At 41.6% G+C, this 24,257-nt stretch overlaps 1 protein-coding gene across 2 annotated transcripts in view; it reads right to left on the bottom strand.

The window, feature by feature from the left end:
- Window positions 1-24,257, bottom strand: part of grin2ca (glutamate receptor, ionotropic, N-methyl D-aspartate 2Ca) — a 45,536-nt gene that overhangs the window by 18,062 nt on the left and 3,217 nt on the right. The window contains exons 1-2 of one of the 2 annotated variants that reach the window (XM_089018815.1): window positions 6,321-6,459; window positions 6,105-6,223 (exon numbers count right to left, since the gene is read on the bottom strand). Coding sequence is in view for 1 of the 2 variants with exons in the window: in XM_089018814.1 (XP_088874940.1) it covers window positions 6,105-6,524 (420 nt within the window). In the remaining variant the exon portion in view is untranslated. Of the gene's footprint in view, window positions 1-6,104; window positions 6,541-24,257 lie in introns of those variants that run through there. The other variant, XM_089018814.1, reaches the window with a different exon arrangement.

Genomic DNA, 24,257 nt, shown 5'->3' with positions numbered 1-24,257 from the left:
GTTATACTGAAACACTCCAAATATTTAATTTTCTCAAGTCCAAAAAGAGCATATGGGTCCCTTTTCCAAAAGTCAATGTACCCCTGTATTAGATTGCCCCTTAATGTCCTAAAAGTTACAGCGAACTGGAAAATAGGAACATTATCTTGCCTTTTTCATTTTATCTTGACTTAATTAAAACCACCATATTTATATCTTCCAAGCATGCCAGTACAGTAAATTAATTTCACTTATCAGTGAAATGGTTGGGCGTAAGTGAGGTGCTCATTGGTGTACGTCCGTGCGCAGCTGCGGCAGAGCACAATTCACTTTATTGCCCTACCGGTTCAGAATGTGACACTTTGCCAGAACCAAGCTTTTCACACAGTCAATCAGACTTCGTTCACACAATTGACTGATAGCTTGCAATACGACAGGCCCGGGGCATTGTCGCTAACCGCCCCGATGTGCTTTGAATTGTTCCAGTCCCTTTTTAGGGCGCGGAAAATCCTACTGGACCCTCCGCACCCTGCCCACCACCTTTTCCAGCTACTCCCCTCAGGCAGGCGCTACCGATCCATGCGCACCAAATCCAGCAGACATTTAAACAGCTTCTTCCCCCAAGCCATTAACTCTTTGAACTCTTTCAACAGTAGCCAAAATGGAACTGTATAGTGCCACTTAGCAGTTTTTTTGACAACGATACTAGTGCAGCGTGTTCTACCGGAAACAAATTCCTTGTGTGTTCTACATACTTGGCAATAAAGATGATTCTGATTCTGATTCTAATTCTGATTCTGATTAAAGCTGCTATATTGAATTATTTTCAATCAGATTCAGTTTTACCAACAAAACGTTGATTGCCTCAAAGAGATGCATCGACTGTATAAATGGATGAACCTGCAACACTATTCTGTCATTGACTTTTTTGGGACCGCTGATCTAACAGTGAAGCGCTGTTCATATCTGTTTCTGTGAGACTGTTGGATTGAAATCAAACATTCCAGGATTCTCCTCGTACTAGAATGTGTGCACAATTCCATCGACCAGTACGGAGACACGCACTTCCAAAGAAGCTCATAGTAAATTCCGCAGTCCTAAAGAAGATTAAAGTTACTGAGTGGAGAACTCATCTTTTTACACGCTCAGATTACAGTTACAGTACAATGATACCTCGGTTTACGAATGCATCTGTTGCTGTTACGAATGCATCTGTTGCAATATCACTTCCAAGATGTACAAACCAAAGCTCCTTGAGACACTTTATGCAAAAAGCTATCAACCCAGCTAAACAGAACACAATTGATGAGGAACTAGGTAAAATTATCGCCAGGAAAGTACGGCAACTTCACGCGGATATCGTCAAGAGGCAACCTGGAAGTTCGTCATCCATTGATGATTTCAAGGCTAGCCACGGATGGTTCGAGAACTTTAAGCGTCGTACAGGGATTCATAGTGTCATTCCTCATAGTGAGGCAGCCAGTTCTGACGATAAAGCCGCCAATGCTTACAAGGAATCATTCTTCAAGATGGTGGAAGAAGGCTACATTCCTCATCAAGTGTTTAATGCTGATGAAATCGGCCACTCCATTCCATCAAGCAATCAACGACCATCACAAAGGTAAATAAAATGACTTTATTATATAGTACAGTTTATTTCTTTAATAACAATACCATAGCACATTTATTATACATAAAATAAGGTGTATTTTGTGTAGTTTTAAGGCTTATTTAGTTGAAAATTATGTTTTATGGGACCTGGAAGGGATTATTCTCATTTTAATGGTTTCCTATGGGAAAATAATGTTTGGCATACACTTTTCGCCTGACACACACTTTCTGGGAACCAATTAAGTTCGTAAGCCAAGTTCGTAAAAATGTTCAAGAGAGTCCGTGCCACACATGAGACGTGCCCACCTCATGACAATTAGCGTGAAGACACCTTAAGGTCTCCTCTCGCACGTGAAAAAGATTTGCTCACTTGCAAGATTAGTGGCTGTCAGACCTGATGAGGTTTAGACAAGAACGGCAAAGCGGCGATTATCTGCAAACCGCTGTTTGCGGGAGGGTGAAACGGCAGTCTTATAAATCTTAACAGGGGCCATATGGAGTCACTACCTGCACTGAAACACTGTCATTTGGCTGAAGGTGACCGGAATGACTCAGGTTGCTCTATTCATAGACTCGGGATAGCGTCCAAAAAAGCTAAAGGAAGGTGGAGATTGATATCAGTTGGCTGGTAGAGGCTAACAAGCACAATTAAAAAAACTTGAACAGAGCAATGAATAAAAGGGAGCATGGTGACACAAGTGAAGTGCTGCCGCTCTTTGGCCGCGACATATGGGCCGACTGTGGCATCCTGCCTGGCGCCACGTCAGCTATACCCCGCCCGGCAACCCGAAGCAGGCACACGACTCCCTGATCGCTTGCCATGGCTGGAGCTAAACCAGATTAGCAAACTGCAGACGTGCTTCAAATTGGACCAAAATGATTCTCTGTGACCAGAATAGAAATAGAACTTCTGAATATGTTCTATTCAATCTCAGAGTTGGCACTTTTCTTGGACAAGCACATGTCCCATGTTAAAAAAAATATGAATAAAAACATGGCTGTGAATGCAATGAAAATGAGAGGAAATGTAAGTACGGCGGTACCTCTACTTATGAACACTTCTTGAACGCCACATTATTATAATTGCTCTGCCATTGGCTATTATCGAGCATTTTCCTGGTCTCCCATTGGCTGAGAGGGACCTCTACCGACCTTGGATCAGTTCTTTACGAAGAAATGGGCAAACATGACTTCTCAGCGGAAACTAAAGAGATGAAAAAAAAAACGAGGATGCAGTTAAAAGTTAAATGACCATAACTTTTCTTCTTTGTTTTGTCCATGATGCACAACTCCCATTTATTCTTAAATGATCAAATTGTAATATGTTGTTACAGATTTGGATGCATTTTTATGTTTTAACATTTGTCTGATTTTTGGTGGAGGGGCTTCAAATAGATAAGAGAATTTACATGGAAAACACGCGTCTTCTGATAAAAATCTGTAGTTAATTCATTTCTTCCAGAACAACTTAATTTCCAATGTATGAGGTACCGATCGATGTATTTACTTTGCGAGTGGATTTCAACGTGACAAGGACATTTTCCATCATATTTGATTTTATTCAGATGTAATGGCAAGATGCTGCAGTCTCGTTTTTCTCTTGTCACAACTAGTACGTGATTACTCAAGACAAAATATGACACCGGCAATTAGACTTTGTAAGGACCTTTTGGCATATCACCACATGATGTATCCGCTGGCAGTTAGCATTCCTCTTTGGGTAATTACTGCCGAGCAGTTCTATTTCATCTCAATGGCCGCCTTTGTCGCAGAGCGCCCATTTCGTAATACGCCTGTTTGCACGCTAATATATTCCGACCGGGTCACACCTGGAAGAGAGGCGTTCAGAACGGAGGTGAGAAATGGAAGGCATTAGCGGCTGAGAGGTATCTCACTTTGGAGGCCAGTGTGAGGACAAGGTCAACCCAATGTCATATGCATCCACGGTTACATTCGGTGTAAAACAGATCGGCCGAGCGGTAATTGTCATTTTTTAAGGCCGTGTTTCGCACTGGTCATGCCGTGAAAATGAGTTATTTTTGTCAGATGCAAACGTGCAAATATGCATATCAGAGGTCCCGCTGAAGCAAATGGTATTAAATCCAATGAATTTGATTCAAGCGAAATGAGCAGACAGCAAAATCTCCAATTCATGTTTTGTGCTTAATTATTCACTAGATCAGGGGTCCCCAATCCAGCAGTTAATTTAACATGTTTCAAACATTGGCGGCGTTTTTGGAAAAGACTGAGCCCGCGCCTTCATTGACGAACTGCCAAGGAATGGACCCGCAACCCATTTGACAACAAACCAGGTGAATCCAGCATGCCTGTGCAAGAGGAAGAACAACTGCTGGAGTTACCAAATGATGGCGGACTTAAAAGTATGTTTGAGACAACAACTCTGCCGGTGTTTTGGATTAAAATGATGGCAGAATACCCCGAGATCGCCACAACAGCACTGAAAACCCTGCTGCAGTTTCCGACATCTTATTTGTGTGAAGCGGGGTTTTCTGCAGTGACAGCAACCAAAACAAAACTACAAAGGAGACTGGACAAAAGCAAGACACTTCGGGTGTCATTGTCTCCCATTATCCGTCTCGTTGCAGAGAAACGAGCTCAGGGGTCTCACTGATTCAGTTGTAGTGAGTTGTATTTTTCATGCGCTTTGTACTTGTTTTTGTGGTGTATCTTATTTTGACGGCACATTTAAACATTACCATAGTGACTAGAGCGTTAAGGGGTAGAGACGATGTTACATATGTTGTTATTGGCGCGATGTTACCAGGACTCTGCTAATAAAGTTGTATAAAAATACACAATGGATTTACTTTTATTATTACAGTAAAGTCTCGTTATATCGATATCGGTTATATCGATAGTACCGCTTATTACGATACTATTTCTATGAACGCAAGGAGAAAATTTACATGCCGCAGGCTCGGATATATCGATAGTCCGGTTATATCGATATTTTTTCCGACTCCCGAGAATATCGATATAACGAGACTTTACTGTATATTTAAAAGAAAGAAAAAAAACTGTTTCCATGCCTGTCGTATCATTTTATTTTGTTGTATTTATCCTCCGGTCCGTGAAAATATTGTCTGACATTAAACTGGTCCGTGGTGCAAAAAAGGTTGGGGACCCTTGCCCGAGATCACTTGCTGCTCGAATCGTAAATATGACACGCCATAACAACATGACAAACCACAACCGGGAGCCAAGGGCAGCTTATTTTAGTGGGGTAGAAAAATTATTTGAATGAAGTGAATGAAGTTATGAGCTTGTTCATGGAGTGAATTAAATTCATAAGTCAAGATACCACTTCATTAAGCGTATGGCAGACTATTGTAAGATTTTCTCTGTTTGCATTAGCATGTTTGACAACCTCTGCAAACATGGACAAACTGCAAATATCAATATTTGCTTTTAAAGCAAATGCATGTCCTTTGATCCATGAACAAGATCGTAACTCCGCTAACTCGAGCTTTGGCTGGCCGTTGCTCTTTGCAAGTGTTTTGTATCACTGCTTCGTACTTAGTGACTGAGCAACCGGGGCTTTCCTTGCCCACACAGAACCATATTTTGACACCCTATTTGCCCCCAACATTTGCTACCTTTCAAAACACGATCGTTCGAAAGTTACAGCTTGTACCACGCTGGTCCACTTTGACCTAGTTTGAGAACCACTGTCATCAACACAATTTAATCCAAGGAAACGACAGCCTGAAAAGTTGTCTGGACGCACGCAAAGTCATGTAAAGATGACTTTGCGTGCCATTTTGGCTGAGCTAATCAGCACTCAAAGGACCGGATGTGAGATAATTAACTGTTATTTCATCCTGTGTTAAGCGCTTAAATTATCCTTGACCGAGTCTTTATGTGGATTGACATCAAGAGAGTATACATTTGGGGTACTTTGCGATAAGAACGTTGACTCGATGCATTGAAATAGTTTTCTGGGCAAATTGCTGATGTCATGCGAATGGGCATCTGCGATTTGGACCATGACGCAGTCATTGCTGTTGACAGCAAGATTAATAGGAGTCAGGTCTCTCCTGACAAAACAAAGGTCGGCAAGCTTGTTCAGACCACATAAACTGATATCCAATCTACCCATGCATGTCATGAGGGTCAGTGAAGGTGAGGTCTGCTTGGCTTTTAAAAAGTCTTTGGTTAGGGTGATTAAAGAACTGGACATTGATTTAGGTTCATTTTTAGCTCTGGACCTGATCTCGTACCATCAGGTGGCTTGTACCAGGACGAGTGGTCAACGTTTAATTTATATAACTTTACTTTTTACCAACTTACTTTTGTGAGGATAAAGCGGATCGGAAAATGGATGGCTGGATGGATGTAAACCTTGAACCGACAGGAAACAATTGAGGAACGTCCTTAAAGGCTATTGTGCTAGTTTTTTGCAGCCATTTGCTTATATTTAGTTACCGGATGCTAAAGATTTGTTTTAACCTTAGCATAACAAGAAACTGTGTGGCTCGTAGCCCGATTCTGACCTTGTAAGGCAGGACGACAGCAGAGCCTCCGCTGATCCCCACGATGGGCACGCCGGTCTGAGTGGAAATGAAGTCCAGGATCTGGGCCACGGCTTCTGAGCCCACGTTGTCCTCAAATACTACTCCATGGACGCGGTTGGTGGACAGCGTGTCACAGATGCGAGTGAGCAACGCTCTGGGGTTGGTGTTGTTCACCAGCACAGTGATGGGGTTCACCTCCAGGGGCAGGTCCATGAAGTTTTCACGACTCAGCCGCCCCTTGATCTCCGACTGGTAGGTTGAGCCGCTGAAAACCACTGCCACGTTCACAGCGGGCGCCGGAATCCCGAATGGTCGGGCGGAGCAGCGGAGGGTGGCGCTATGGAGCAGTAGCAGCAGCAGCAGTGGCCACCACAACGAGGCGCTCCAACGAACGCCCATCTCAGTCACCTAGTGCCTGCAGGAAAGAGTCAACAGAGGGCAATGACATTAGATGCACTGTTGTTTTTCTTTATTTACTTTAGTGGTCCTTGTCAGAGATCTTCGGTCGGACATTGTTAACAAAGGCTCAAACACAGGAAGGTCGTCTTTTAATGCAGGGGACGTAGCCATTCATGATGACTCCCAACGTTTGCAGCTTTCTGCCAAGTTATTTATTGAGAGATTATGCAAATTTAAGTGATGCATTAGTAAAACATAGTCTTCTTGATTTGAATACCACCCCCCTAGGCGTCCCAAGCACCAACAATTATAAAACAAAAGAACACAGACATTTTAATTGGTTGTCTTTTCCTTGAACTGATAGATTTGTAACCTGGCCAATGACCTCTTCCTGTGAAGGAGTTTACCAAGTCGTAAATTAGTCCAAGGCCAGATCTCCTACACGATGATGACAGTTTAACGGGCTGTGTCTGTTCACCTCAGATTGACCCCAGATTTTCTTCTATTGTGTGCATTCTAAGCATAAAACCTTTAAATATGATAACTTATTTTCTGTCTATTCTGTATCAGTTCTCCACGGATGTCACTCAAGGATCCTTGAGGATGAGTTAGTGTGTAAAAAAAAAAGCTGCAGCACTCGTGAACGTGCAATATAAATAAAGCGGTGCTGCATTGTAGTGTATTCCCTTGAGTGTCGATCCATCAAGTCATTCAAAATGCAACAATTATTGTAGTTTCTATGAACCTTATGATGCAGTTACCAATTATGAAAACAGTTTTAAAATACACCATTCTTTGAAGGTGGGCCTTGTATTATTATAGTGTGGAAAATACAGTAAGTGTGTGCAACATCTTTGAATGCTCTGACTCCCAAAACTGATCATGTTGGACTTTGATCATGTTGGTTTTTTTCCCATCGAGTACCGCACAGTGCCCAGTGGTCGTCAACCTGCCCCACTCTGAAGTCAGCAGAACCGTCAAGTTGTGTTGTGCAAATACGCAGTCATCCACACCACAGTTCATTGTCTTATTTTAGTGGCCCCGGCGTTGCTCGTTGCGCCGTAACCGAGAGGCCATTAACGGTAGCTCAGAATGGTATTTTTAGAGCGTCAGGCCGGGCGTGCAGCGCGGGGCCACTGACCGGGGCTCTTAGGGTGGCATCTGCCGCCTGGCTGCTGTTGCGGCGTGTGCTCCAATACAACAGATGGTGGCCAGTGTTTAATGCAACAAATGGAGAACAAGAGGATTTGTCGGCCCACTCTCTCCCGTGACATTACGCTCGAGGCCGTTTCTTCATTTTTCAGACTTAATCTGCCAAACGGTCTACTTGGCAGTTGTTGTGAACTGACATCATTACTGCAGGTTGTCAAACTTTTTGGGATCCAAAAAAAATGTCTCCAAATGAACCCCCTCCGAATTAAATTGAACCAATGTAGATTTTAAAAATTGCCAAGAAAAAGTAAAAATGTTATCATGTATTTGTACAACTGTAACTCATTCACTGCCATACATATCCAAACATTTGTCCACTCCAGTGCCAGGGCAAAAAATACAAAAAATGTATTATTGTTATTGTTGTTGTTGTTATTATTATTATTATTATTATTATTTTCAGAGGAGAATGTCAAAAGTTACAACTTGATTCACCGACTACCACGAAGACAACCCTGGCAGAAGGAGCGTTCTGCAGACATTGTTGCCACCTTTTATCAAAGGTGTGAAAGTGGCACTGGGATGACCCGCAGGGGCATCGCATGCCGATTCCCCCTCCACCAGAGAGCTCTGATCTAGCATGTGATGACATCCCACTGTGGTGAGTATATCGTAATCCCTTGGTAATCCCAGTGAGGCTTGATTGTAGTGTATAAATTTATTAGATTTGGCAAGTGCACAAGGTTTCATGTATACACCATGACTTTGTATCAGTCTGTAGTGGTAAAGAATGAGCTGAGCCAAAGTGCCAAACATTCAATTCACCATTCGATCTACATCCCAGGCCTCATCGATGGTCACATACTATGGATTGTGACCAAAAGAACGCAATTCCAGATCCCAGATGCGGAAAGAGTTTTCTCCGCAAGGTGTCTGGGCTCTCTCTTAGGTGTAAGGTGAGAAGCTCCGTCTTCTTGGGGGCTCCGAGTTGAGCTGCTTCTCATGAACAGTGAGAGGAGCTAGATGAGGTGGCTCAGACATCTGATTCACATGCCTCTTGGGCTCCGGGAAAGGTGTTCCGGGCATGTCCTGACCCCAGTGACGACCCAGGACATGCTGGAAAGACTATATCACCAAGCTAGACTTGGACCTTCTTGGGATCTGCTAGGAAGAGTTAGAAGAAGTGGCTGGGGAGAGTGAAGTCTTGACTTCCCTACTACATATACTGCCCCCTGGGCGCAGACCTCAGATAAGTGGTGGAAAATGGATGGATGAATATTTTGAGTGTTGAGCGCTCGTGTTTGCGGCAAATGGTATAATAAGTTAATAAAAGTTTATAATAAGTTGCCTCCATGATGGCAAGTGCTTGCTTCCTATTGTTAATTGCTACATCCAGGGGAAAATTAAGGGAAACGTGAGATTTTAGTAATAAAATCTAGATTGCGAAATTTCATTTGTTACGGGTCGGTCTGGAACATACTCTCTTCATCACGATGAATCGAGGCTCACCGTTGTATTAAAAAAAATGTCCGTCAAAGTCAACGGTAATTATTGGCCAGCGCATGCGTGGCGACGCTGAGCTCCTGTCACCGTCTCCTGTTATTGATGACTCATTTCGTGTTTGGTTTAATTCTGAATCTGGCATCGTGTTCGACCTTCACGTGTCTGTCTCAGCTGTTTGGCCATCTTAATTGAGCGCGTGCAAGGTCGGGAGCCTTTTTAAGTATTTGGACCACGTAGCACGCTCGCCCGTCAAAGGCATTAACCCCCAAACTATTCTTGTGCTGTCGCAGCTCAAATGTGGATAATGTCATCACACAGAACCTTCTTGTTTCCGGCTGTGTTCACCTGTCCATCACAACATATGTCCCAGCTCAATTTCACAAGCTTGGGGAAAAAAAGAGACTCAAAGAGTGTTTAATATATCTGAAATGATGTGATCAGAGGCCATCAACAAAGAAAATTCTGCCTCCAAAGTCAGTTTTCCTTTGCAGAGTGATATTTGAAAGACATTTTTGGAACATGAATGGTCTGAGGACACCATGGCCGAAAAAGAGACTACAGTAGTACATTGGTTTACGAACGCTTTAGCTAACGAACCTTTCGCCTTACAAACATGAAATTCGCGAGAATATAATCTTGGCATACAAACTAATTTTCGGGAAAAACACGGAGCACCACATTGGCTGGCGGATGAGTTTTCCGCCGAAGTACACTAAACCACACGGCCGAACAGCGGCACCATAGGCTGCCGGACTACTTTTCCACACCCTCTTTCTCTGAGTGCATACGTGGTTTGCTATCGAGTGAAAACTTTTGCTTTTTTTGGGACCGAAAAAGACCCCACCACAGGCTAGTGCTCAGCCAAAGAGGAGACAAAACAAAATTACGGTCGAGCAGAAGGAGATCATCGAGAAACACAAACGAGGTGTGCGTTTGTATGACTTAGCGTCCCAGTACCAGTATGCTAACTCGACCATTGCCACGTGTGTCTAAGAGTGTTTCTGTGTTTTCTAAGCAACGGTCTAAGGCAATAGAAGAGGTTGAAAAACTTCTGTTGATTTGGATTTGTAAGGATATTATCCCTGAGAAAGCACGGCAACTTCACTTGGATATCATCAAGAGGAAACTATAAAACAACTTTATTATACAGTACAGTTTATTTCTTTAATTACAATAAAATAGCACATTTATTATACATAAAAAAGGTATATTTCGTGTCGTTTTAAGTCATATTTAGTCGAAAATTATGTTTTATGGGGAACTGGAAACTGATTATTCTCATTTTTAATGGTTTACGATGGGAAATTAATGTTTGGAAGACACACTTTCTGGGAACCAATTAAGTTCGTAAACTGAGGTACCACTGTATTTCTTTTGCTTTCTTTTTTTTTTTTGATGGTGCCGTCACGAGCTGCGAACTAAAATTATGGTTCAATAGCGGTCAAGGAATGTTGAGAAAATTCTTCCCGGTAATCCAGTTTCTCTTATTTAGATGACATTTGGGAGGCATATCTATCTTGAGCAACATAAAAAGTCTCACCCCCCCCCCCAAAAAAAAAGAGGTAGTTGTTAGCAGTGATCTCAAAAAAATGTATACGAAAAACTAATGTTTACAAGTACCGTACGAAGGAAAAAGTGCTGTCATTTTTCATAGAAAAAAGACAAAAAGACAAAAAGACAAAAATCTGACTGTTGAGAGCATAATGGTACTTTTTACAGGTATAAAAGTCAGAAATAAATGTCTTTTTTGGGGTGGAAAAATAATCTTACAAGAATTCTGTTACATTAAAATAAAGAAATAAATTAAATAATCACAAAGACGTTTTGTCTGGAGAAAAAGGAGATTTTTTTTTCACCAAGAAAAAGTTGTCTTTTCAAGAGCAAATAACATATCTTGGAATTAAAAGTCATCATCTTATCCCAATCAAAATGTACAAATGATAATTTTCACAAAATTATTTTTCATATTTAAAGTGATGTTAATGGGGGAATTTAGATTATTTAAATTGCATCGTCAGTCTTCATAAATTGCCTTTTCTTTTCAGAAAGACACCTTTGTACCCCTCCACCTTTGACGACAATGAGGTTAAAATCTTAGCGAAAGAACATAGGTGGTTTGAAAGGGGAGTAAAAGAAGCTATTTTCATCAAACATCAAAATCCTTCTCTTAACCGTAATGGTGGGGTGAGGTTCAATTTGGATCGTTCGTACAATAGAGTGTTTCGGCAACATAGGATTAGTCATGCTGATGAGGTGATACCAGGGCCAATTGGGCAATCAGGCCAGTCGTCAGTCAGGACAATAGAAGCTATCAGTGGAGCTGCAGGGATTAGTCCTCCGCTCCCCCCAACCTGAGAGCAGGGACCTATCATAGCCGTGTCCGGCACCGCCATGTCTGGAATGTAGGCATATATATATATAGGACCGATACTACCGGTAAGACTTTAGTTCGCTGAAGAAGCATCTTGGATACGAAGCGAAACGTCGGACACCTTCAAAAAAGTACAGATGACGGCTGAAGAAACCTTTTCATTGATGGACCACCCTTGTACGACTGAGAGTTTACACAGACGTTAGTAGTAAACAATTAACACAGACGATTTTTGTCTGGATTAAGGAATTTCCGTTTGACAGAATTCCACATGAGAGAATACTTACTGTATTCTTCAAAATATTTTTATTTATTCTAATAAAAAGGACTTCATTGTTGTAATCACATTTCTTCCTTTTCCGACTTCAATCACATCAGAGCTTCACAAATCATACATCGGGAGGAATAATTGGTTTACTAAGTGTTTGATCCCTGCATCAGACCCGACAAAATCGTTTATAACAAATTATTTTGCTTAGTACCAAGCCGTGGCTGGCAAGAATCTAGTTTGAGAAGAGAAAAAAAATTCTTCTGGCTGACAAGGAGATCAAAAGTCAGTCGGGGGTATCCCTTTTTGAAAGCCAAAATGCATGACCAGCGGCTAGCCGGCGTGAACTCGCCATTTTGTTGAGCGTGAACTCGCCACGGAAATAGATGGAAGTTGTCGCTCGGTTGTGCTTTCATCTCACTCTCCCGGCGTGCAAATTTCATGCTTTGACGGCAAGTGCCACTTCATGAAAGTCAGCGTCTTTAAATGTACAAATTGGAGAGAAAAAATCCAATTGAGGCTGGGCTTGTTCGGCTGAGGAAACCAAATTTTCTCTATTTATCCACCAAAGCCAAACTGACGTTGACACAGAATATTGAAAACCAATAAGCTTGTGTTCTTTTAAAACTAATAAAAATAGGAAGGTCAAAAAGTCATTTGCTTGAAGAGATGGATTATTTCAAAGTTTCCTGTCACTGTCCTGACACAAATGCAAATTAATCCACTTTTTTATATATTTTTTTAAAAGAGTGATCTAATCCTTGATTGTAATTATATGTGTCTTATTTGATGTTGCTCCAATCTGTTTTAAAGGCAAAGTTAGGCAAAGTTAAACTGAGCGACAAGGGGACAAAGCAGAGTGATAGAAATGTTTTTTTAAACTCATTTCAAGTTGTATATTTGGATCTCGTATACAGCTCAACCTTGTTCTTTTAACGTTACGTCTCGTTACGTCGGAATCAAGGTCAAATTGGACCTTGTAAGTCTTTTTTGTGTTCAAGAAACTCAAGACTGCGCCCACACTGTATTTTTGTCTTTCGTATCTTGATTTTTTTTTTTTTGTTTGTTTCAAGAGGCAATTGTTTCCTCTTGAGAATTTTGTAACATGAAATGTTCCTATGAAGAGGTATTTGTAAGAGGTACTGATCGGATGTTGCACCCCCGAATCCCACCTGTGAAAAGTAATATGGCAAAAGGCATTTTGACATTGAATGCTGATAGAGAATAGAAGATATCATATTTCAAAGTTTCGTGCTGAGAAGGCCCCCAATGGAAGCACAGAAAATATGGGGTCAATCTCCGGTTAACAGACACAGCCTGTGAAACTATCATCTTCATGTAGGAGATCTGGCCTTGGACTAATTTATGACTTTGTAAACTCAGCAGGAAGAGGTCATTAGCTAAGTTACAAATCTATTGGTTCATGGAAAGGATAACCAATTAAAATGTCTACGTTCTGTTGTTTTATAGTTGTTGGTGCTTCGAAAAAAAACAAATTGTTCACAGTGTCCGACCGAATAACTCTGACAAATGCGCTCCCGCATCAGTGCTTTGAATAAAGACGGGTTGAGAAAATCATCAGAAGACACATTTTGCTCATGCTGCTTACATTTCTCGCCAAAGGGAAGGAAGCGAGCAAATATTGTCTCGTCCATTCAAAGTGTGTCGATAAAGACTGAAGGGGAAAATGACTGCTGAGGTTTTTAAACGGTGACGTATATTCATTGAGCTGGAAGAACTCCTGATAGCTGGATGTTCTGATAGACTGGACGGGTAAAGATATCGGCTGGCGTGTTATCTTCTGGCGTAAATGGAACATCTTTGAGAAGGTGAATATGCTCTCGGATTGGACAGAAGCACAAATCTTGCAGCATGATGTGCAGTGAGCTAAGTAAGAAGGGAAAAAAATGATCAGAGCGTAGCCTATTTTTTAACGACAAATATTTTAGTTTATATTTTAGATGTTCAGTGGCTATGTCGCTTGTCACACGGCTTACTACAAAGTCTCACAAACTCCTGTAGGAAATTCAACACCAAGTCAGCCATTTTGGTTCAAGGGCCCATTTTTGGGAGGGGACTCTTGAAAGATATAAAAAAAACACAAGTTGGACTGATCAACTTGAAATTTGCAATGCTGGTCGGTCATCACATGCCCAAAATGAAAAAGGGCATTGACCACGTATGGCCCTTTTCGTTGTAATTCGACAGCCGGACTGTTTTGGCCGAAAGCAGATACTGTTGTGCGGAACATGGTGTTATCGCGTCTCGAACCACTTCCTACGTGATTTTCAAAATTCCAAGGCTAATTCACCCAAATGGGTTCCCAAATGGACCCTATTGTCCGTTGCTCCCATCTGTCCGTTATCCCTGGACAGATGGGTGCCACGAAATTACAAAGCTTTCTTAACATTGCTTTTCAAAGCTTTCAAAGATTGGCTATAGAATATGAGGAATGCGAAGGACTGTTCATGGCTTCGTACGCCGCTACTACTTGATATTCCGCAGTTTTCCACACAAAGATCCTCCATCTCTTATTGTGAAGCTCTCCGTTCAGATTGTCTTATTTCTTTATCTGATGGCGGCTACAGAACACAAGTGCCATCAGTCGATGAGTTTGGGCTGTGTTGTCAAGTCCTGATCAAGATTGTTAATGTGCTGACTCGGCTGTCCCCAAAAAAATAATACAAAAAATCAAGAGCCGATGTGTCATCGCTGTGCCCTGTGTTTAATGGCGTATTTTACATGCCAGGCAGTTGTTTGAAGAATGCGCACCCGTCACCCGTTCTACTACGTCAGGGGTGTCAAACTCATTTGCTGTGGGCCACATTGTAGTTTCGGTTTCCTCTCGGGGGCCATTATGAATTTGGGGAAGCCATTAGAATGTTTAATCCCCTCCACATATTACATATCGAGTGCACAACAAATTGATGAATGACTCATTTTCAAATCTGAAGTGAACAATAATGACTGACATTGTGGTTTACATGGGACAATTTGGAATTCTGGTTCAGACTTTAGCGTGCATCATGGCACTTGACATACTTGGTTTGCCTTTGCTGGCCGAATAAAATGATGTGTCGGACCAGATCTGGCCTCTGGGCCTTGACTTTGACACCTGTGTACTATGTCATCATCTGGCGGGGTTGATCATTGATATCTCATTGCGCTCTCATGGAGAAATAAACAAACAAATGTCATTTTTTTCCCGCTCCAATGATGAACACAATCTGACATTGGTCGACGTCTGATTCGTTGAAGACAATTAATCACATCGAAAGAAAAAATGCTTTTTGCAGGTAAACATTTCAGGCAGTTTGTTTTATAGCAATTCCTTGCAATTTATCATTGCGCTCTTGACCACATACATAATTCAACTTTAGGAGCAATCAGACAACATGTCGAAGAGAAGTTAATCTTTGAGGTGAGTTTAAAACAGACCGATTCACTTCAAAAGGGCCGCTTCTGACTCACATGGAGGTGTGTTTGTACGCACGTGGGTTCTTCAAACTTTTTGGTGGGTCTATTCATGATTGAAAACTGACTGACAAAATCTATCCTAAAATGGTGGCCTCAGACTAAAACGACAGACTCTACTTGTATAATTTCCTGAGAACATTTTTGTGTAGTTTTTGGGCCAATCTTATGATCACTATACCTAACAAATATCACAGTGCTCTGTGAAATTGCCTTCAGGGGCTTGAATGCACTGAGCAATGCAACCAAACTTGACTGAACCGACTCATGCAGTGTGTCGTGTTCGCCAAATAGCTTTTCAAGAGTGGCCGAAGGTCAACGTGTTTTGCGGGCAATTTTACGTAATACATGTATCATCCAAAATCTGGTTGGCTTGAGCCTTGCCAAGGTCATTCGCGAGTTCCTAAGAGCTCGACTGATGCACATCGCCGATCAAGCGTCGTTCAGTGTTTACATGTTCAACTCTCATCCTAATCGCCTTCAATGCAGAGCTAATTAACTAACTGTGAAGCGTTTTAACGACGTGAGTGTGTAGCTGCCTGTAGCTGCGGATTCTCTGCCAGGGTTAGAATCAGCAGTATTTGCAGTGTCGCACAACGTCTGCTTTGCTATTTAACCAGGAGGGGGGACTAACCTCACAATCGGATAACACTAGAAGTTCTTCCTGGTTCGTCCCTACATATCTATCGGCGTGCTAATCATGGCCGTCTTATCTTATATGTTCTTAATTTATTAAAATACAAAACACCAACGAGGGGCCACTTTGCGCTTTTAATCAAAGCCATTAATACATCAGCATGGGGCGCCTCGGCCGTGACACAGAAAGCGAGACTTTTATTTGCCGTGCCTCGTCATTAATGAGACAAGATGTGATTTAGTGTTATTGGATAAAAGCCTGACCTGGCGGAAATATCGGCAAATATGATTTTTACGAGAACCAATAAAGGCTTGCGATGTGTGCACGTGTGCCACTGGGGGGTTCTGTCCTGTAAATATTCAGTTCATTTATTTGAAGGGTACTCGGGCCTTTGCATGAATCGACAGCGTGCATTTTTTGGTCATTTTAGTTACCATTTTCCCTTGTTCTTCCTCGTTGTCAAAGTCAAGGCCCGTGGGCCAAATTTGGCCCATCACATCATTTTATTCGCCCCACAAAAGCAAATCAAACTTGTGAAATTCCATGATGCTTGCAAAAGTCTGAACCTAAATTTCAAATTGTCGTATGTTAAACCATAATAACAATAATTATTCTTGACTTCAGATTTGAAAACTAGTAATTCATTAATTTGTTGTGCGTTCTGGATGTAATATGTGAAGCAAAATAAAAATTCTAATGGTTTCCCCAAATTCATTACGGCCCTCGAGAGGAAACCGGAATTACAATGTGGCTCATGGCAAAAAAAATGACTGACATCCCTGCCTTAGAGGGCTTACATGACTGAAACCAGATAAAAAAGTTAATCAAAGTTTACTCAACCATTGCTCTGTTACTTTAGTGAGGGGTTTGTTAACAAGAAAATGCATACAATGTGTCTCTTATTTACGAATTTCAAATTTTGGTACTGATTTTAGCTAGTATCATGGAAGTTGACATGTTTGTATTGCTTTTGCGGACCCCATAAAATGATGTGGCGGGCCAGATTTGGCTTTGGACTTTGAGACTTGTGAACTAAAAAGACAAGGAGCAGAATTTTCGCCGCAGCGGGCAGGTGAACAGAATATGAGACGTGGAAAAGGATGGTTTAACAAGAGTCTACTAAATACAAATAGACAAACGGGACGAGGCACACCTGCACAACACACAAAGGTTAAAGACAATTTCATGGTTTACATGTTCTGGACTCCTAAAATTCTTAAGGTGCCACTTAATTTTTGGATTTAGTAGCACATCTGCTGTAATCAAATTATCAAATTGTAATCAAATTGAACTGTGGGCCCTGATTAAAAGGATTTTAAGGTTCAGGTGCGAAATGGAAGAGCCAGACCAAGCCATTATGATCTAATTATGAAACAGAATCGGCATCTCTGAAATGCCAGGGTGATTAGAGGGCTTTGATTCCACAATTCTTTTTCTGGAATCCCAACGGCACACCGTGAGATGACAGATGTCTCAGTGGAACCGTCCAAACATTATTGTCTTCATTCAAGGACACCGATCGTGTTGTTGTCGACGCGTCTGCTGGTGCCGTTTGCTTGTTCACCAACAGATTGGCCGCCGTGTTTGCTGGCTGCAGATTATCACGGTCGCTCTAATCCATTGCCCCCCTGACCCCCCACCACCCGTAACACATTTGGTTGGATATTTACCTGAAGTTTACAGACCTCAACGTACCCCTTCCGACATGAATATTCCGACTTTGACCTGTGCGATAACCCGCCCGACGGCCCTGACTGACATTTGACTGATAGGTGGGGGGCCTTGCAGCGTTCCGCTGTTCAGTATATGGAACGGGGATAAGTGTAAGGCCCGTGTTAATCTGATACGGTAGCTGCCTCTTCCAGAATCAGACCGCCTGTGCACCCCCCCTGTTGCCAGTCCAGCTGTCACCGTGGACTGGACGGCTGCCCACACACATGCAGCTGACCCCCTGACACGCACATACGCATACACAGCCTGTAATCCACATATGAGCAGACCACTTTTGTCCTAATCTGTCGTGGATGAGCGGGGTTGGGTGGGGGCGGTGTTTCATCATTTCTTTATTTATTTCCTTATTTCACAACATTTACTTTCAGTTCACTGTTCAAATGGCTGCCTGCGAAAGTGAGTTTAATACGGAGCTCCCGTCTGAGGGATTTCCTCTCTAAATTTCCAAGCCGATTTCCACCTGACTTGGTGCGGTTGAATTTGGGGACAAATCTGGATGACGTCCTCGCTACTAAATAAAAGCCGTTCTTGACAATGAATGGCAAAAATAGTCATGGCAAAAACACTTATCGCAAAAGTGGGCTTCGAATTTGGCAGATGCACCAGATGGAGGGCTCACTGGGAGTGCAAAAGACACCTGAGGAAGTTTGGTTTGCAATCGCGAGTTGCTCCGTGCACATACACAAAGACAGAATCAAGGGCAAATGCTTTGAAGTTTTGAAGGACATTGGAAAATATCCCAAAAGCTTCTCAAGTATGGATTTCAAACCAACATGGCAAAATTCAAGTGTCTTTTTGGGCATGGCTCCTTGAGATTTTGTTTTACCAACTTCTATCTTGATCATTAACTCATTCACTCCCTTTCCCGAATTTATTCAGGTTTAGTGTTTTTCTTATTTGGGTGCCGATAAAGCGCTGGCCATGGTGTCTGGCAATGTTTTTTCCCTTCCGCAAGGGGGCAGCATTTCCCTTTTACACATATTAGCACTTTGTTACAGCTGCAGCTGTTGTTTAAGCGCCATATGAATGAATATGTATGTATTGAATTGTATTTTGGACAGTTGCCCCCATTTCAAGGGATATATTACTCCAGATCCATATACCTTAGGAATTAACTCTTTTTTCTGATGAAGAGAGTCTAAGCTTCTTACGCTGCATTGAATGTTCATGCTCATGACTGTAAAGTGTCCTTGAGAGTTTTGAAAGGCGCTTAGAAATTAATTGTATAATAATAATAATAATAATAATAATATTATTATAATATTAATATTATTATAATTATTATTATTATTATTATGTAGTACTGCAAGTCAATATTCTGTGGGTCCTGCAATTTGAGTGAAAATGACAATTACCCTGGCACTGGAGTGAACACATTTTTGCACATCGTCTGGCAGTGAATGAGTTAAATGCGGCTTTGAGGGGCTGATTTTCCCCAAAAAAATCTAAAGGAGTATTGGGACCAAATCAGTTTCTGTGGAAAATCATTCATGACCTTAAAATGACCTTAAAGTAATCCCTGTGTGATGTTTGTATGTTCTCATTTCACTTTCTGTTTTCCTGGGGAATACAATTGCTAACTTAAAAACAAGTTTTCTGCGGGCTACAAACCGCTCAAGGCTACGTGTTGAACATTGACGCGATCCGACGTCTCCCGGGAATGACGCTTGTCCGTTACCCGCCATGACAAGGGTCACATGACCCCAACCATGCACACATGCTTGCCGTCCAGTACAATGACAAGGATGGAGATGCCTGTTAACCACTCCAAACACAAAACCTCCATGCCCCATCCACCTTCTTCACCTGCGGTTTGTCAGATTTGCCTCTTCGTAGGAACGATGCCGCGCCATGAATTTAAATGGCCAGGAACTCTGGCACCTGTGAGCCTAGCCATAAACTCTGGAGAAGCGAGTGCAACAAAGCTCCCCCTGTCACCTGACAATGTGACTTGGATTGTTCCCTCCACGATTGCTGATATCATCAGACACCCCCGAAGCTCGCTATACTACGACGGCATCCTAATTCAACAATGTCATCTGTCCCGAAATTACCGTAAATATTTACTGTCCTGCTGATTGGCGACGGGCTTTCAATCTTCCTCTCCTCATGCCGCCACCCCTCTCCTTGTTTCTGTCCTGTGTTTTCATCTGTGGGCTTTATTATGATTGGTTCTTGTAAACATGTGATGCGGGCCAAGCACTCAAGGTGTCATTGGGAGAGTACCAACTAGACGTACGCTACATCCGACACAAACTAGATTGGTTGCGAAAGACAGTCAAAGTTACATGTGAAATATTGGCTGTTAAATGTGACGGAATGTTTTGCATCCAAACCATAAACCAAACAAACAATTGTTAGAAACAACTACATCTCCATTTCCTCCATTGATTTAAAAAAAATATGCCCTCATGTGCCTTCACCAAGCATAGCTTTGACAACAAAGTTGAACTTGTCTCTTTTCATCCACCCATCTGCTTATTCCTCATTAGGGTCGCGGGGGTGCTGGAGCAAATCCCAGCTGTCTTCGGGCACGAGGCGACCTCTGCACTGTGAAGCTAGTGTGCTAACCACTTGACTACCGGGCACCCTTCTGTCTGATTTCAATCTTTTTAATAATAAGATGAAGAAATACAGTAAAAGAAAACTTCAACAACAAAGGGTGTCAAACTCATTTTTGTTGCGGGCCACTCTAGAGTTACATCTTGCCTCAAATAGTCATTACACCAGTGAAAATGAATAAATGTATAATCAACAAATCAAATACATGGGTGATTAGTTTTGAAATCAGTCATTTTTTGTAATTTGTTCTATTATTTTCTTAGTGAGTGTCAAGATGGGAAAAATATTGCTAAATTAAAAAAAAAACATTTATGACACGTAACAATTTGACACATTTGTCCAAATTTGAGCAAAGATTATTGAAGTTGACACACATAATTTGCTTTTGTGGGCATAACAAATGATGTGGTGGATGGACCAGATCTGGCCCGCTGGCCTTGAGTTTTCTACAAAATTAACCAGTTTGCTATTTCTTGAAATAAATAAAAATAAAATTAGAAATACTGTCATACAAATTTTCCCTGTTCGGGCACAAAAACCTTTCTACTCTGTGAGTGCTGCAATTTGAGTGAGAATGACAAAAACCCTGGCACTGTGGAGTGGACATATTTTTGCACATCGTCTGGCAGTGAATGAGTTAAAAAGGCAACAATGCAAAATAAACTTGATCAATAAATTAGCCTATTGCACTGATTAAAACCTAAATTAAACTCATCGATCAACAAAGTCGATTTGTCCGTGTCTGTGATCAATTCCCTAAACACTTTGTGTCTTAATACAAAAACCTTTCACACATCGCCAACCGCACAAGACAAATTTGTTGACCGACAAACATGCTGACCACGGAACTCATTTCCTTTTCGTTTGTTTGGACACCCGCGTTTTTCGCCATATCATACGAGAAACGTGCATTCGTTGCTGGACGTGGGAAGTATTGCGAAACAAACAAACAAACAAACAAAATATAATTATCCGTCAGCATTGTTGTGGCGCCGCTTTGTAAAGTATGTGTTTGTCTTTACACATCCACATTGCGCGCGATCTAATTACTCAAACGGCGACATGCTTGAAGTGGCGTAATGAAGAGTCATTCGTCACCTGCCGGACTGCCGAGCCACTGTTTACACGCCCCCTTCATACTCAGGTGAAACAAGTGATATTTTATCCCGTTTCATTATTGTGGTGTCATTTGAGAGTTAGTGTTTTAGATGTTCGTTTTTTTTTCGCCAGTTTTGTTTATTCGATTTTTTGTTAACTTCACCCCATTTCCACAGACGCCGAGGAGTTTTCTGCGAATAATCTGTGTGGATTTCAACAGGTCAGCAATGTCTGGATCGAATGTAGGACACTAGATTGTTTCATGAATGGGGACGTTGGGGGGGAAAAAGAGAAAACGCTGCTGGCTTGAATTATTTTCCTCCTCACGTAAAAAGCACTCTAGGTATTGAACCTTCACAAAAATACCCCCTCCTCCTGGAAAAAAGGTGTCTGAATTATATTATATTGGATTGGATGTACCTTTATTCGTCTTGCAGTGGAGTTTACATTTCACAGAAGCAAAGTTATGAAAGGAAGAGGAAAGGAAAGAAAGAAGTAGAAAAACAAGAAGTTTTCCGAGTCTACTTGTTATTCCTCTAAAATTCATGACAGCCTTGTTGTTGTTTTTTTGTGGACTCGGCTGTTTCGGCGTATACTTCCGCCTTCTGGGAAGGCGGAAGTATACGCCGAAACATGTCAGGTACTTGAACACCTATAATACACTGTCTGTAAGTAAAGAATCTGCTTAAAACAAGATGTTTGTCATGCTCAACAGGCATGGGGAAAAATTGTGACAACGGCTCAATTGTCTTGCTATGAACCAGGTCAGAAGCATACCTGTCAATTTATACGTTTTCACCGTACTTCATGTTTTTTTATCATTTCAAATATTGTACGGCGTACTGCAAGTTTTATACAGGAAAACAAATTTGTGAACCGATCTTATAAAGACCATTTTGGCTGAAATCCAGTTTGTCTCAACGGCTGGTAGCTAATGACAATCCATCCGCCGATCGCTACTATTGTCACAGCAAACCAGCAAAAGTAATCCTCAATCGTATAGTGTACGTATGGTAGGATTGCTAAAAGCATAACGTGCACATGCACACTAAACTGCCTGCATTTCCGTTTGCATTGGCATTTTTTTTAGCATTTCAAATCATGTACGGCAAACGATAACTTTTATGTGGCAATTGTAATCATTTATAAGGGCAGGTATTAGCCAAGGTTGATAAGTATGCAAATGTAACAGAGCAAGTAAAAAAAAAATACTGATCACATAAATATGTACTGTACTGCATTATAATCACAAAAAAAAAAACTGTGGAATAACATATCCTTGACATGTTGTTTTACTAATATCTTTTTCTAAAAGTTGAACTCAAGTCTTGGAATTAGTCTTTTTTTCTCTTTATGTCCTGCTATTTTCATCAAACTTCGCAATCATAATTGTATAATATCGATATACAGTGATAACTTGGCTTACGAACTTAATTGGTTCCCTGAAAGTGTGTGTAAGGCAAAAAGTGTGTATTCCAAACATTAATTTCCCATAGGAAACCATTAAAATGAGAATAATCTCTTCCCAGCTCCCCATAAAACATAATTTTCAACCTTATTTTGTAACATTATGTATAATTTATAACCTTCCTTTATGTACAATAAATGTGCTATGATATTGTAATTAAACAAATCAACTGTACAGTATAATAAAGTCGTTTTATTTACAGTTTTTGTGTATATTTTGTGATGGTCGGCTTGATGGAATGGATAGCCTTTTGCATAAAGTGTCTCAAGGAGCACTGGGTTGTACATCTTAGACGTTGTGATATTACAACAGCAACAGATGCAGGCAGACACACTAGAAACTTCATTAATAGCTGGTTCCCTTGCTTGTCTTTTCTCTTCAAATTGTTCAGATGGCTTGTGCGGGTTATTTGTGGAGCCTGATTCATGGGATTGTTTCACCTTGCAGTCACCACTCTGCTTTTTGAACTATCAATAACGTTGAATTTCACTGTATTTTCTATCACTTTTGTTTTTTTTTCACTTTTGTTTTTTTTGTTTCAAGCTCTGTCGTCTGCCTTTCCTGTTCATGTGCAGCTCTGTGTTTCTGTAACCCCCACCCCCTCACTGCTGCGTGTGTCCCCTCCCTCCTCTACCACAGATCTTGACCAATCACGTGCGGCTTTAACCGAAGACTGGGGGCGGGGAATAGAGGACAAAAAAAGTCGGCTGCCATTTCCAGCTCCTTGTTAGGAGCTCCAAGAACCGGCTCGTTCGCGAACGACACATCACTCATTGTGGCACTCATTGTTTCCCGAAAAATAGTTTGTATGCCAAGATTATATTCTCGCGAATTTAATGTTTGTAAGGTGAAAAATTCGTTAGCTAAAGCGTTCATAAGCTGAGTTATCACTGTATCTATATCTATATAATATCTTTAAACACAGTTCAGTGGGACACCACAGGTTACACTAATTTGTTCCAAATTGGATTCTGTGTCTGCTTATGCTTTGTTTCTTCCTCAAAAAGTCCAAGATGGCGCCCGAGTAGGCAGCCTCAGCAAGTGCTCTCATGAGCCTTGCTTTTTTTGGTTGTTTTTGTCTTGTTTTGTGTTTTCTTTTGTCACTTTGTGTTGTTGTGCGTCGTGTGGAACGGATACAGATTGTTTTTCAGCATTTTTGACCATGACATTCATCAAGGCGGAGACTGTGCTGAGCGGTTGCGCCTTTTCGGCAGCATGAACATGCCAGTACTGTTTTTGAATGGGAGGAATGTCGGAGCCATTCGACTGCCATCGCTGGACACCAAAGGGGCCATTGTGCTTTTTTGCGCCTGTAATGGGCAGCATCTTCACAGCCCCGCTTTGTTTAGCGGAAAGGTCAGTGCTGTTGGACAGTCTGCGGCTGGATGGATGCATGGCTTGAGGAAGCCGCGATAAGAAGAAAGGAGCGTCAGCGCAGAGCGCCGATGCGTATGTGGAACTGTTGCGGC

Source organism: Hippocampus bargibanti, linkage group LG17 (assembly GCF_051943395.1).
Source record: "Hippocampus bargibanti isolate YZ-2025 linkage group LG17, ASM5194339v1, whole genome shotgun sequence".
NCBI classification, from domain to species: Eukaryota; Metazoa; Chordata; class Actinopteri; order Syngnathiformes; family Syngnathidae; genus Hippocampus; species Hippocampus bargibanti.
This window is presented reverse-complemented; position numbering and strand designations above follow the sequence as displayed.